Below are 12,079 nucleotides of genomic sequence, written 5' to 3' on the forward strand. Positions count from 1 at the left end.
ACCTTTGGAAATGGCCCCTTTAAAGCAGGGGTCTGCAACCTGCGGGGCAGTACAGTCAGAACCCGCGATAACGAAATCCCGCTGGTACGAAATTCCCGCGGCAACGAAATATTTTCGCATCCCCGGCGAACGTCCATAGACGCCCATGTATTTTATATCTCGCGGCAACGAAACGTTTTCGGAAACTGATCCCGCGTTAACGAAATTCGGTGCAAGTTTGGTCGCCATTTTACCTACCCGTTGGAGGGTAACTGTATCCAAAAAGTGCTCAAGTGCATTTTTTTTTTGGACTCAAAGTGCGTAAACTTCAGCCACAGCACGTTTGCATGGCCGCCGCCATATTTGTTTACAAAAGACCGCGCAGCCGGCGGCCGTGGAGGCAGCCTCGCAGCGGCACCACCAGGGGGCGACACATGGTGACTCAAGTCGCGGCTTCGGCTTGGGCTACGCTAGCCCACTACCGCTGAACATAGCGCGTGTGTTTGTTGTTTGTGTGTGGCGATTGGCATGTTTGCTCTCAGTAAGATGCCTTCGCCAGCCCAAAAGTGGTTTTTATTGCTACGAGATAAGGCAGCCATCAGCGCCCAAGTCAGTGGCCCAAGGGAGGATAGCGCCGACGAGTTTGGAAACGCCTGCAACTAGCTCAACCATTTTGAAAAGCAAGGATCCCACCAGTTTTCAATGGCGCACGTGCGCAAAACAAAACAGTGACAGCTGTGACCTTTCTGGACGTCTAGAAAGCGGTGCTCACTAAGTTTTGGAAACAGTATTGGTGCAACGAGGTGCCACTGTGTCTGGCAAAGTTCGTAAACAGAAGAAGCTGGACTCCACTTGCATGATCGAACGTACTCGGTGCCGAGGGCCAGGGCGGAAAACGTGCAGAGAAGGTGAACCTACGGAATGTTTTGGATGCGTTTGACACGATCTCGTTCTTGGGCGCGCACGACGACTCGCAATGAACCACTTGTCCAGTGATAGCTGAACTGTGACGTTTTCTGCAAGGTAAGGCTCACGAAGTAATATAACCGACTTTAGGAAATAAATTTTTGGTTTGTGGCCAATTTTCCGGTCGTTTATGTTTCATTCTCGCGGCAACGAAATCCCCGCAAAAGCGAATTTTCTTGCTTTCCCCGGCGGTTTCGTTATTGCGGGTTTCGACTGTATTATGTGGCCTCCGGCACTACACCAGACCCCCTTCCCCTTCCCTTGTTTCTTCCTATCTGAAGGTCGAAATGACAGTTTTGACCTCAAATGGGGTCGGAGCTCGTGACAATCGTGCTGAAAATAAAGATGATTATGATTTCTATTCAAGTTTTATACACCTCTTTCAATTTCTCGAAACTTTTCTCTTTGTCTTCAAAGCCCCGTCCTGTCCCCTCCTCTCCCCGATCTGCCATCCGGCCCCCGCCGTGTTGGCCTCATGCAACTCAGCCCTCTGCCTCGAAAGGTTGCCAATCCCTGCTAAGCAAAGTGTTGAGTGTAACCAGGCAATGAGTTGTATCATAGCAAAGGGCTACAATAAGTTGGGCCACCTCGGTGTTCTATAACATGCCCTGGAATCTCACACACACAGGCATTGTCACATTTTGCCTCAGTCATAAACACAGTTTCCGTGACCGGGAATCAAGCCGACAATCTTGTGTGTGGCAGCATGCCTCAGCCATCTCATGCCGCTGCAGTGTGTATTTGGTGCAGTCATAGCCGGTTTCAGTAGTGTTGTGAAGCGTTGCGAGTGTGCAATTAATTTTGTGAAGCATTTGTCATTTTGCAGAGTGCCCGCGGGCTGCCACCATGTATGACCTAATGGCTGTCATCTGCCATCATGGAACAGCCGGCTGTGAGTATCAATGACACTTTCAGTGTGGTGTGGAAACGTAGTGCTCTCAGAGGTTGCCTTTTGCTGTGAAGTTTTGTGTGAGCTTGTCAGCGGCAGTTGACCGGTCTGAAAACATTGTGGCTTTTGGACGTGCCACCACATTATACTATTCCAGTATAGTCACGCTGCCGCAGTATTGGTAGCAGAAAAGATGAAGTGGTCATACCCATCCAGTTTAACCAGAGGAAATGCCTATCATATCTATTCAGTTTGGTGTAAGGGTGCTGTTTAATGCTCTTTGTTAATTCGAAAATGTTGAACTGTTACGGGAGCTGAGCTCACGGTGAGTTACAGTTACAGTACTAGCAGCTACAGTAGTGAGTTACTAGTGAGTTACAGCTACAGTACTAGCGTAAGTGTGGGATTTATGCTATTTTGTGTAATACAGTGTAACCCCAATAATACAACTTTCAAGGGACCACGCAAAAGTGTCGTATGACTAGGGTATTGTATCAGCAGAGTACAGGCAAATTCCGTCCTAATAGACAGTCTCACGCAACAGATGGGCTAAGGACTTATTTAAATTACTATATTTAGCGCATTCTCGTGTAACTTGCAAACCCCTAACTGAAATCCCAAGTTCCTAAAAAAACCCTCCTATTTTGTGCCCCCACCTCCCTTCTCCCGCAGCGGCTGCGCTAATGCGCCATGTGCCTTGCGTGCGCGCGAGATAAGCTGGGAAGGCCGATGTGGCCGAGCAATACGAGAGGGGAAAAGGTGAGGGAGTGGCCTAGGCCGCAGGCAAGTGATACAGGGAGGGTAAGTGGGCGAGGAAAGCGGGACTTCGTTCATTACTCAGGGGTATAGCGTTGCACGTGCGTGTTTTCACATTTGTCGGCTCGATGGTAGCATCAAATTGGCGGTCCACAGGGTACATAGACTTTGACTTCTCGTGGTTGGCGCATCAGCGGTCTGCTGTCGCGTTGGACCGTCGAAGGCTCCCGCAGCCTACCCGCCAGTACCCGCCAGCTTGCTCGAGTCTGTTCAGCAAGTGGTCGGGCCAGCTGAGGACTGTTTCTTCGCACATCAAGCAGCGCAAAACGGGGGTTAAGAAATAAAGGTTGGCACGAAGCAGCGTTAAAGCTGGGGAAAAACGCCGGTTTATCCCCCACCAGGGTCTGCCGTATGAAGCGGACTGTGTGCACCCGAGCATTGTATAATCTGGGATTTTAATGCATTGTGTCTATGGGGAGTTTGCCGGGACTGCGGTGATCCGTCGTAAAACCAGGGGATGTATCATCAAGTTAAGGACGGAAAGTTGGACTAGTTGATTAGTCGATACTGGGTACATTGTACTAGCGCAAAAGACAGACCACACGAGTAAGAAAATCACAGGACGAATGCTAGACATCAACTGAATTCATTACAAAATATACATGCACACTACGAAAACGGCGCACGTGCAAAAAAAAGGGGGGGGAGAAAAGGGACGCTTATTCATCAACACGTGTGTGGGTTAATCTTTGCTGCAGGAACCTCACTTTTTTAGTGGGCAATGCCACAGAAGGGGTGCTGCTGATACTCACCTTCTTGATCAATACAATATGCCTCGTAGATTTCATGTTCGCGTTGGGTGCGTGACCTGTGCAAGACCTGTGTTTTTTCGAATGCTGGAGTGCATTTGCACCTGCGACAATGGTCGGCCAAGTTCCCCCCTCCCATTACAGCCAATACTGCTGAGCGATGCTCTCTAAGTCTGTCATTCAGGCATCGCCCCGTCTGGCCAATGTAACATTTACGGCAGGCCAGCGGAATGTGATAAACTACACCAGTGCTGCATGGCACAAAGCGCGTGGCATGCTTCTTCGAGCACTCAGGTCTTTTCGTTATGCTGTTGACTTTGTGGCACATTTTCGCCAACTTGTGGGGAGCCGAAAACACAACGGGCACTCCGCATTTTCCTCCGCATCGTTTGCACAGGTCACGCACCTAACGCAAACGTGAAATCTACGAGGCATATTGTATTGATCAAGAAGGCGACGAGTGTATCAGCACCCCTTCTGCGGCATTGTCTACTAAAGAAGTGAGGTTCCTGCAGCAAAGATTAACCTGCACACGTGTTGATGAATAAGCGTCCCTTTTCTCTCCCTCCCCCCCCCTTTTTTTTTGTGCCTGCGCTGTTTTCGTAGTGTGCATGTGTATTTTGTAATAAATTCAGTTGATGTCTAGCATTCGTCCTGTGATTTTCTTACTCGTGTGGTCCGTCTTTTGCGCTAGTACAATGTACCCAGTATCGTCGGGGTTGCACTGTACTAAAACTAGTGGCAGGCGTTATCAAGCAACATTCTCATTTCATTTGGATTACTAGCGACCTGTTTCCCACCATGTGGCTGCATGCCCTGCTGCACGAACTGCTGTGGGCTGAGGCACATTTTGCTGAAAATTACTTCTAAATCAACCGGATTCTTCGGTCTGCAAAACAGCTTTAATGGCTGATGTGGTTAAAACTATTTAGAGCTGTCCAAAACTATGCTGGGGAACTCACTGGAATTTGTTCATTCTGAAATGTCGCGAATTCGCATTTCAGTCTCCATCCATCACAGTTTGTAAAATATGGGACACTTGGGATATAATACCGGCGCACGTTAAAGATCCCCAGGTGGTCAAAATTAATCCGGAGCCCTCCACTACGGCGCGCCTCATCGCCTGCGTTGCGTCGGCGCGTTAAACCCTACAATCAATCAATCAATCAAACTTGGGATATAATACGATTTGAATGCATTTTTGCCGGAACGTAATTGCCTGCAGCTTTCATGAGCCAAAGTTACCCTGGATTCACTTGCCAGGTTGCAAAACATGGCCGACTGGGTTGTCTAATTATTGCACCTTCAATATGTGAACACCTCATGAAGGAAAAAAAAAAAATGGGAAGAAATGTTGGCTTCCTTTACCTTTTTATTTATTTGTTTATTTTTTGAGCACATCCAAATTACTTTTTGATATGTGCCCTTTTGATAAATCGGGCTAATTTATTCCTTGGTACCTTGTCAATGAAGTGTTTGTATGAGCTTGTAGGGTGAGTGGAAAGGTGTATTTTAGACCTGTGCGTGTCGAATAATAACAATTAGAATATTTTATCGTGATAGTAGTATGCAACTTGGTCTTAAAATTTAGTAAATGCTCATCCTTGCATTTTTGGCATTGGCTACCAATGGAGCCACAAATGCTTAAATGCTGCATATTGGCAACGTACCTAAATTATGGCCCAAAATTTTCTGGCACCACATTTGCACTTTACATTCAATTAGGTGCATGAAAGTAACCAAATTACTTTTTACATTCTTCAGAATTTAGGCATAAAGAGTATACAGCGGCACTTGTTTTCCTTTCCGACTTTTTTTTCTCCTTCCTTTGATTTCTTTGTGCATGCTCAGGATCTCTGGCCTTTTTTTTACATTGGTGATAAATGCTCGTGTACTCGTTGTGCTGTACCTAACATTAGGTGTTGGCTGCAACATTTCTTGATGTTACATAGTTCCAAACACTGTTATTTTCCAGTTGGTCACTATACAACATACGCACTGAACCACCTCAATGACCAGTGGTACGAGTTTGATGACCAGTACGTGACATCGGTTGAACCTCAGGTGGTTCAGAACTGTGAGGCCTACGTCCTTTTCTACAGGTATGCAGTTGTTTGCTCTCCCCTGTGGTGCCAGTTGCTCATTTGTTTCTAAGCTGGGGTCAGACTTCTTTGATAGTTGATCCTCAATCGTACGCCAATTTCTTGTGGTGCCTGACGTGATATGACTGGGTAACCATTATGTGGAGCCCTACATATGTGGTCCGTGTATTAAAGGAACATGCATAGAAAGTGTGCCTGACTTGGTGATTGTAAGCCCTAGCATAGGCAGTGGATGCAGTGCAAGAGCAGAATAAGCTGCCTGTGTTGTGCAGGCTCAAGGAGTAGTGACTGCTCTATCTCTGCTTATCCATGCGCTATCAACCATTTTACACATTCATGAGGCTCTGTTGTGGGTGTGGAAAGGGGGTGCTAGCACAGGTGCCAACGTATTGTGTCGCAACAGCAAGAAATGCCCATCAACAAATGTTGCGAGGCACACATTGGCGGATCCGGAGGGGGGTTCCCAGCATAAGTGTGTTGAACACTTGTGCAATGTTGGTGCACTGTTTTTGCATACTATTTACCATAGTTCCGTATGTATACCTTGCCCTTGAATATGACCCACGCCCCCCTTATTGTGGGCACTTAAAAAAGAATGTGGGTTAAATGGCTGGGATATCATCATAGTTATGACCAAATAGTATGTGCAGTAAGAAAGTGCAATCATTTTATTATTCAGCCTATCTCTGAGTTAATTAGTGCAACAAAACTTCACAGCATTATCGTGTTATCCTTGTGGATATACTACATACTACAGTATGTTTCAGGAAATTTGCATTACAGCTTATTTTACAGCCATTTTCTCATAACTTTTCTGGTTATGGAAGGGGCAACATAGAAGGGGTGACATCTTATTTGTTATAAAAAAATTGGGGCAACGAAGACTGAGCAAACAGCGAAGCTGGCTGCCCCGCCTAGCTTATTCTTGGTTCGGCTAAGTTTATGCGTGGTTGTGCTTGGAGACTCGATCAAGTTTTCTGCATGGTATCGTCGTTAGCCTCCGAAAGAACAATAAACACTCGGTCATTAAAGTATGCACAATGTACGCGTGCCCACCGGCTTTGCGGTGAAGCTCCAAGAGTAATATAGTGGAGGATGCAGCGGGACAAGCATTTGCTCAAAATTTTCGCACTCGTTTGGTGGCCACCGTTCAGCTTGTGTGGTCTGGTGTGTGAGACTAACTAAGAAGCTGATTAATATTATCGCTTCTCGGCCTTTGGCTTCTTTTATTTTGGCATTAATTCTTCTCTTTGCACTGTCAAAACTGCACCACTCGTCGCAACAAGCGATAGAGGGAGCCAGCCTGCGACGCATTTTCAAAGCCATGCTTGTACCTAGTGTATCGTGCCTTCGACAGGTGGCGACACGAGTCCCACCCAAGTAAGGTCCCTAAAATTACTAAGGTAGCACCAACTGCTCCCTCCTTCTCTGCCGCTCTGCTCTTTTTTCTTTCCTCTCACCCGCGGCGCCGCGCGCCCTTAAACTCCGTGGCGGTGCCGCCATTTTTTGTTGGCTGCTTCAGAGCAGACGCCCTGGAAACGCTACGGGCTGCTCACTGCAGTTTTTCTTGCAGTTTGCTCTTGTTTTCGTGCCCCAATCGCTGTTTGGTAGCATTTTTAGGATTTCTAGATCCCCGTTTTACCAACACATACGAAGTGAGGCTGTGTTGTTTAATATTTTTTGTCTACAAGGGGATATTAATGCGGGGTGGATGTGGTGCAGGATCAAGCGTGAGCCTTTCAAATTACTTTGTTGCGGTAACTCGATTCTTCCATTTGCGTGATTGAGTTGTGGTCGTGTAAACACTGCACAGAGGGCCTGTGCACATGGTTCGCGGCAGAATACAGAACGCGTCATTCGCAAATGTAGTTCGAGCGCTGCGCTGGCTGTCTTACGTAATTGTTTGTGAATCATTAAGTGTCGCTCAATCTGTGCCCGCATTTACTATTGACATACATCCTACCTTAAAGAAGCTATGAAGACAGAATACAAGTTTGTTTTATTCGAAAGATTTCGCGTTTTATAGCTCCCCCAGTGCTTGCCCAGCTGCAAATGATGCCGTATACACTGAGAAATTGATCAATTTAAGTTGAAATTTTGATCCTCCCGCCAAATCGTAGGTTTCGTAGTCACAAATGACGTCAGAAGCGCGTGTATTCAAGCGAACTTCCACTGCGTCATTCGGGTTTGCGGCCTTGCTGTCCGTCAGCCCTCCCAGATGGCGCTGCTATAGTCATCCACAAACCGTTGTCCGCCGTTGCTTTGTTTTTGAACGTATTTGCACCTGGCTTGTTTTTGTTACTGTAAAAAGTGATCGTCTCTTGAAACCTGGGGTATCCTCGACAAATAGGGTCACGTAAGACAACGCCGCTTACGCCAATCGGCCAGTGTCCTGTAAAACAACTTCAAAGCGGCGGAGTGCTGTGCAGCTAAAGCAAGCATAGTGCGCCCAGTACCAACAGCAGTGCGCATCGGTACTTCTATGCTTACGTGCGTTTTCGCAACTTTCATTGTTTACCGCACCATTCTTACTGCTGTAAAATGAATATGCATTACACTTAAGCGCAAATAGTTCGTTCGGAAAGCCTGTAAGCCGTGCCTAATTTGCGTTTACTTTTTCCGTCCTCGGCCAATCGCACAGCTGAGCTCATGTGACATCATAGGTTCTGTTGCGGGAAATGAGCTAGTGGGTCGCATGGCCATTCCGTTTTTTCCTAGTTATGTAGCTTATTTGAGCGAAGTGTGCGTTAACGGTGGTGTCAGTATGTTTCTATCGAGGCAATCTTTCAAATGAACCGAACTTGTGTTTTCTCTTCATGGCTCCTTTAATTCTGGGCATTTACGGGTTCCTTGGCGTTTTTGTAGCACATGTTTATTTCACCTTCACGTAGGCTGCTGTGAATAGATTAAATGCACACCACTTTTGTGTGCGGGTGCACGTACACCGAAGTGAAAAATTCCTTGTGCCGAATACATTAAATTGCACGTGTGGCCGTACGTTCAGTTGCGAACCGAGTGAAAAACGCAAGCTTGTAAATCTGAGGACAGGCACCAGAGAAGACTTTGTTCAATCGATCAGGTAAACTGTGAAAGTAGATTGTGGCCTTATTTCTCATACGAACAAGAGATCCAGTCCCTCCAGAAACATATATATATATATATATATATATATATATATATATATATATATATATATATATATATATATATATATATATATATATATATATATATATATATATATATATACCAATTGCTCATGCAACTAATTATGGCAGTTAATTGCTCAAGCAATACCTTTTTACCAGACGTGATCGCATATAGCCATTATTAATGGAGACAGGGACACACAATTATTTTGTACTGGGATATATTCTGGCACATTTGTACATGGCACTCACACAGGAATACACTCGATAAAAAGCCAAAAGAGCAACCATATCACAATGATTAACCAGATAAAACAACAACATGTATCACAAAAATAGTCTGGTGCCACAAAATAAAAATTTTATTGGATAAAAGGTCCGTAATGACGTGATGCAGGTGGCTTGGGCTGCTGAGGTGGCTTTCTGTGAGAACAAATGCTGGTATAGTGGCATTTGGGCTCAGTATTTTTACGCCAAGCTTCTCCAATAACCGTTGCTGAAATTGGTCCTTTATGAAATGATACTATTGTGAAGGAAAAAAAAAATGACACCACCGAGTCTGAGATGCACCTCAAACACTCCGCAAGTATGACAATAATGCATTGCAGAGGAGAGCTAGCGACCGTTCAACCGCAGCCTGGTCAAATTAGTGTTTGTGCATATCTGCTCAGTGCCGCATCCACGCTTAACTAACTTACAATAAATGTGTTTAAAAAGCGCTTGCCGGACAAAAATAGCTCTGCTGAAATGTATTCGTCCAGTGTGTTTTGGTTCACGTCGCAATGACCCGATAGGCTACGCGGGGGACAATTAAGTTGAAGTAAGCGCGCACACTGCAAATAAACGGCCTCTCGTGTAAAACGTATACACGGAAAAACGTATAAACGTAAAACGTATAAACGTACAGCCGTTGTGGTGTGAATATGCATTTCAAGTGCCCACTCGAATGTGCACGAATTTAGCAAAGCGACAACAGAAACTGCGAATCAAATGTACATATGTCAACGGCGCGGAAACTAAATTAGCTTGCCTTCAATTTTTTACCTAGCGGCAACTTTTGTATTTGTATTCTCTCTAAGCCGCAATGTGCACCGTACCGACCGAGCTCATATTACGCACAAAATCGCTCCAATGATATAACAACGGGCTTACAATACTACCCGGGTCGCTTACACGCAAAACATGACTTCGCACAATAAAGAGCTTACACGCACTCGACCCGCTACACTGTCACACGCAAGCTGCCATCGACCAAAACAAGCGCGATTTCAGGTACTCGAGACACGGCAACCTTACAACCGACTGGACGTGCTACGCCGCTGATAATTATGCTGGGAAGTAAGCGCGCACACAAGAAATACACGGCCTCCGGTCCAAAGCAAAGCTTACGACGTGACGACTTCTCCGCTGCGCGTAATGTCTACTCAGAACAAAGGGTGGACGACCGTTGTGGAGTGAATACACATTTCTTTGTAAGTGAACGCTCAAACGCGTGCAGAACTTATTAACAAAGCGAGAAAAGAAATTCCAAAACTTACCTCGCAAAGGCGTGATAACAGCGTCTGGTTGAAGACACCCGTCCAAATCTATGCAGCCAAACTTTTCTCCTTTCCGTGTCGTGTTTCGTGGACACAATTACGAGCAAAGTCTTTTGCTATCCGTGGCCGTATTCGGGCAGTCGAAGGCACAACACATCGGCATCGCGAAGCTCCATAATGTGACACCGACGCGACACTTGTTCGAAATGAGCAGCTAACTTTTCGGTTGCTATCTGTTGTTATACGCTTGCGGCTTCGTTAATGCCTGCTCCAAGGCAGCCCCAGCAGCCCGCTCAAAAATGGCTAAGTTAAAAGGGTATCCGGCCACGAAGGGGGCGAAAAGGAAAAAAAAACGCGGGAGCAGGCGGCGGAGGCGGGGGCAAGTTGGCCACTGTCCAGTGGCGCACGGTGTGCGCTGGCGGAAAAGAAAATGGCAAAAAACGAGTGAGGGAAGGGGCGTGGGCGAGGGCGAAAGACGGAAAGATCATGACATGGCGCTACGTTAGCTATTTTAGGGGCCTTGCACCCAAGTGCGGTGAGGGCCAGGCTACGGTGGTGCGGGTGCGCGCAATGACGTCATTGCTCGGCGAGGTTTTCTTGCGCGCATTCGCCGGCCCAACCACCAGCTTAAACAGCATCGCTTTTAATTAAAACTTACTGTTGCTTATGTGAGGTGGTGAATAAAGTGACACTTAACACGGTTATAGAGTTCTGTCTTAGCCATCAAATGAGATTGAATCTTTAATCAAAAAGCGGCGTTGACGTTGTCGGTAGCAGTGAAATGGCACATGAATTACCATCAGCTGTGATGCATCATGTGGCTCCCTAACACATGCCTCAGGGGTAAAACGCAAAGAAAAGGTGAGCGTGACTTTGTTGAGGCAACACCTGGGCATGCCCAGAGCCACGGAGCAAGATATAAAGAGGAGCGCCGACTGTGGCCCAGAAAAAATCTTTTGCTCGGGCCGATAATGTCCACGCGCCGCCGGCCGCCCAGCTTTCCCTTTGCTCTCTTCCTCCTTCGTTCGCCCTCTCGTCGCTGTGCGTCTGTACATGGCTCTTCCCTTCTTCGCTCTCCCCAGAGGCATCTTTTCTTGCGCAGCGACGTCTGTCTTATGCCTGTCCTACTATGCAGGAGGCATGCGTGCATGCGCGGAATTTAAACACCCGTGCGTGGCCGCAATAGACGGCGCAGATAATCACACGCCGCCGCATACATGGCGATCGCTTATTCCCGGAACGTTTAGTCTGACATTATGAAGATCCACTAAAAATATTGTACTAACCCAGCACGTGTAAGACGCAACTGAACGACGACGACTTCAGAAGCACCAAAGAATGAGCAAGAGTAATATGGAACGCCACAACATAGTCTAGCGTGATTCTGCTTACGACGAATCGATACAGCGCAAAGGTTACCCTCTGTTGTTATCCGGCTCTCTGGCCGTGTGCTTAATTATTTATGCTGCTTCTGCGCACGAACAACGCTTACGAGGGTCGCCCGGAGTCTCCATCGGCAAACGGCAATGATGCACATTTCTGTGCCAATGACTGAATTGGACGGCTGCCCTGTTGTATCAAGTGTACAAAAACACTGTCAGCTTGATAATGAACCCAAGAATATCAAACGCATCCTTCATTTTAACTCATGCCGCAACTTACCGCCCGATGTTCACTGTCGCTCTACGGTCGTGTTATCTCGTCGATAACACCGCGGTCTCCAAAGAAAATGCTGCGATTTGTATGGCTGCAATTTTTTGGCCTACCAAGGTTCCCGGCGGGTTTTTTTTTTTTTTTTTTTTTTTTTTTTTTTTCCCTTTTTACTTTAAGCGGCTGTTTAGCTAAACAACCGGCTCGTTAAACCTTTTCTTTCGGCGAGTTATCACGAAAT

The 12,079-nt window shown here is 46.5% G+C and overlaps 1 protein-coding gene across 3 annotated transcripts in view; it reads left to right on the forward strand.

Annotated features, from left to right (window-relative positions):
- Positions 1 to 12,079, forward strand: part of LOC144147917 (ubiquitin carboxyl-terminal hydrolase 20-like) — a 73,412-nt gene that overhangs the window by 36,614 nt on the left and 24,719 nt on the right. For all 3 annotated transcript variants that reach the window (XM_077679598.1, XM_077679596.1, XM_077679597.1), the window contains 2 exons: positions 1,772 to 1,837; positions 5,375 to 5,501. In XM_077679598.1, coding sequence (XP_077535724.1) covers positions 1,772 to 1,837; positions 5,375 to 5,501 — 193 coding nt within the window. The remainder of the gene's footprint in view (positions 1 to 1,771; positions 1,838 to 5,374; positions 5,502 to 12,079) is intronic.

The sequence above is a fragment of the Haemaphysalis longicornis genome, unplaced genomic scaffold (assembly GCF_048455015.1).
Source record: "Haemaphysalis longicornis isolate Haplotype H1 unplaced genomic scaffold, Haemaphysalis longicornis Haplotype H1 scaffold_1, whole genome shotgun sequence".
In the NCBI taxonomy this organism is placed as follows: Eukaryota; Metazoa; Arthropoda; class Arachnida; order Ixodida; family Ixodidae; genus Haemaphysalis; species Haemaphysalis longicornis.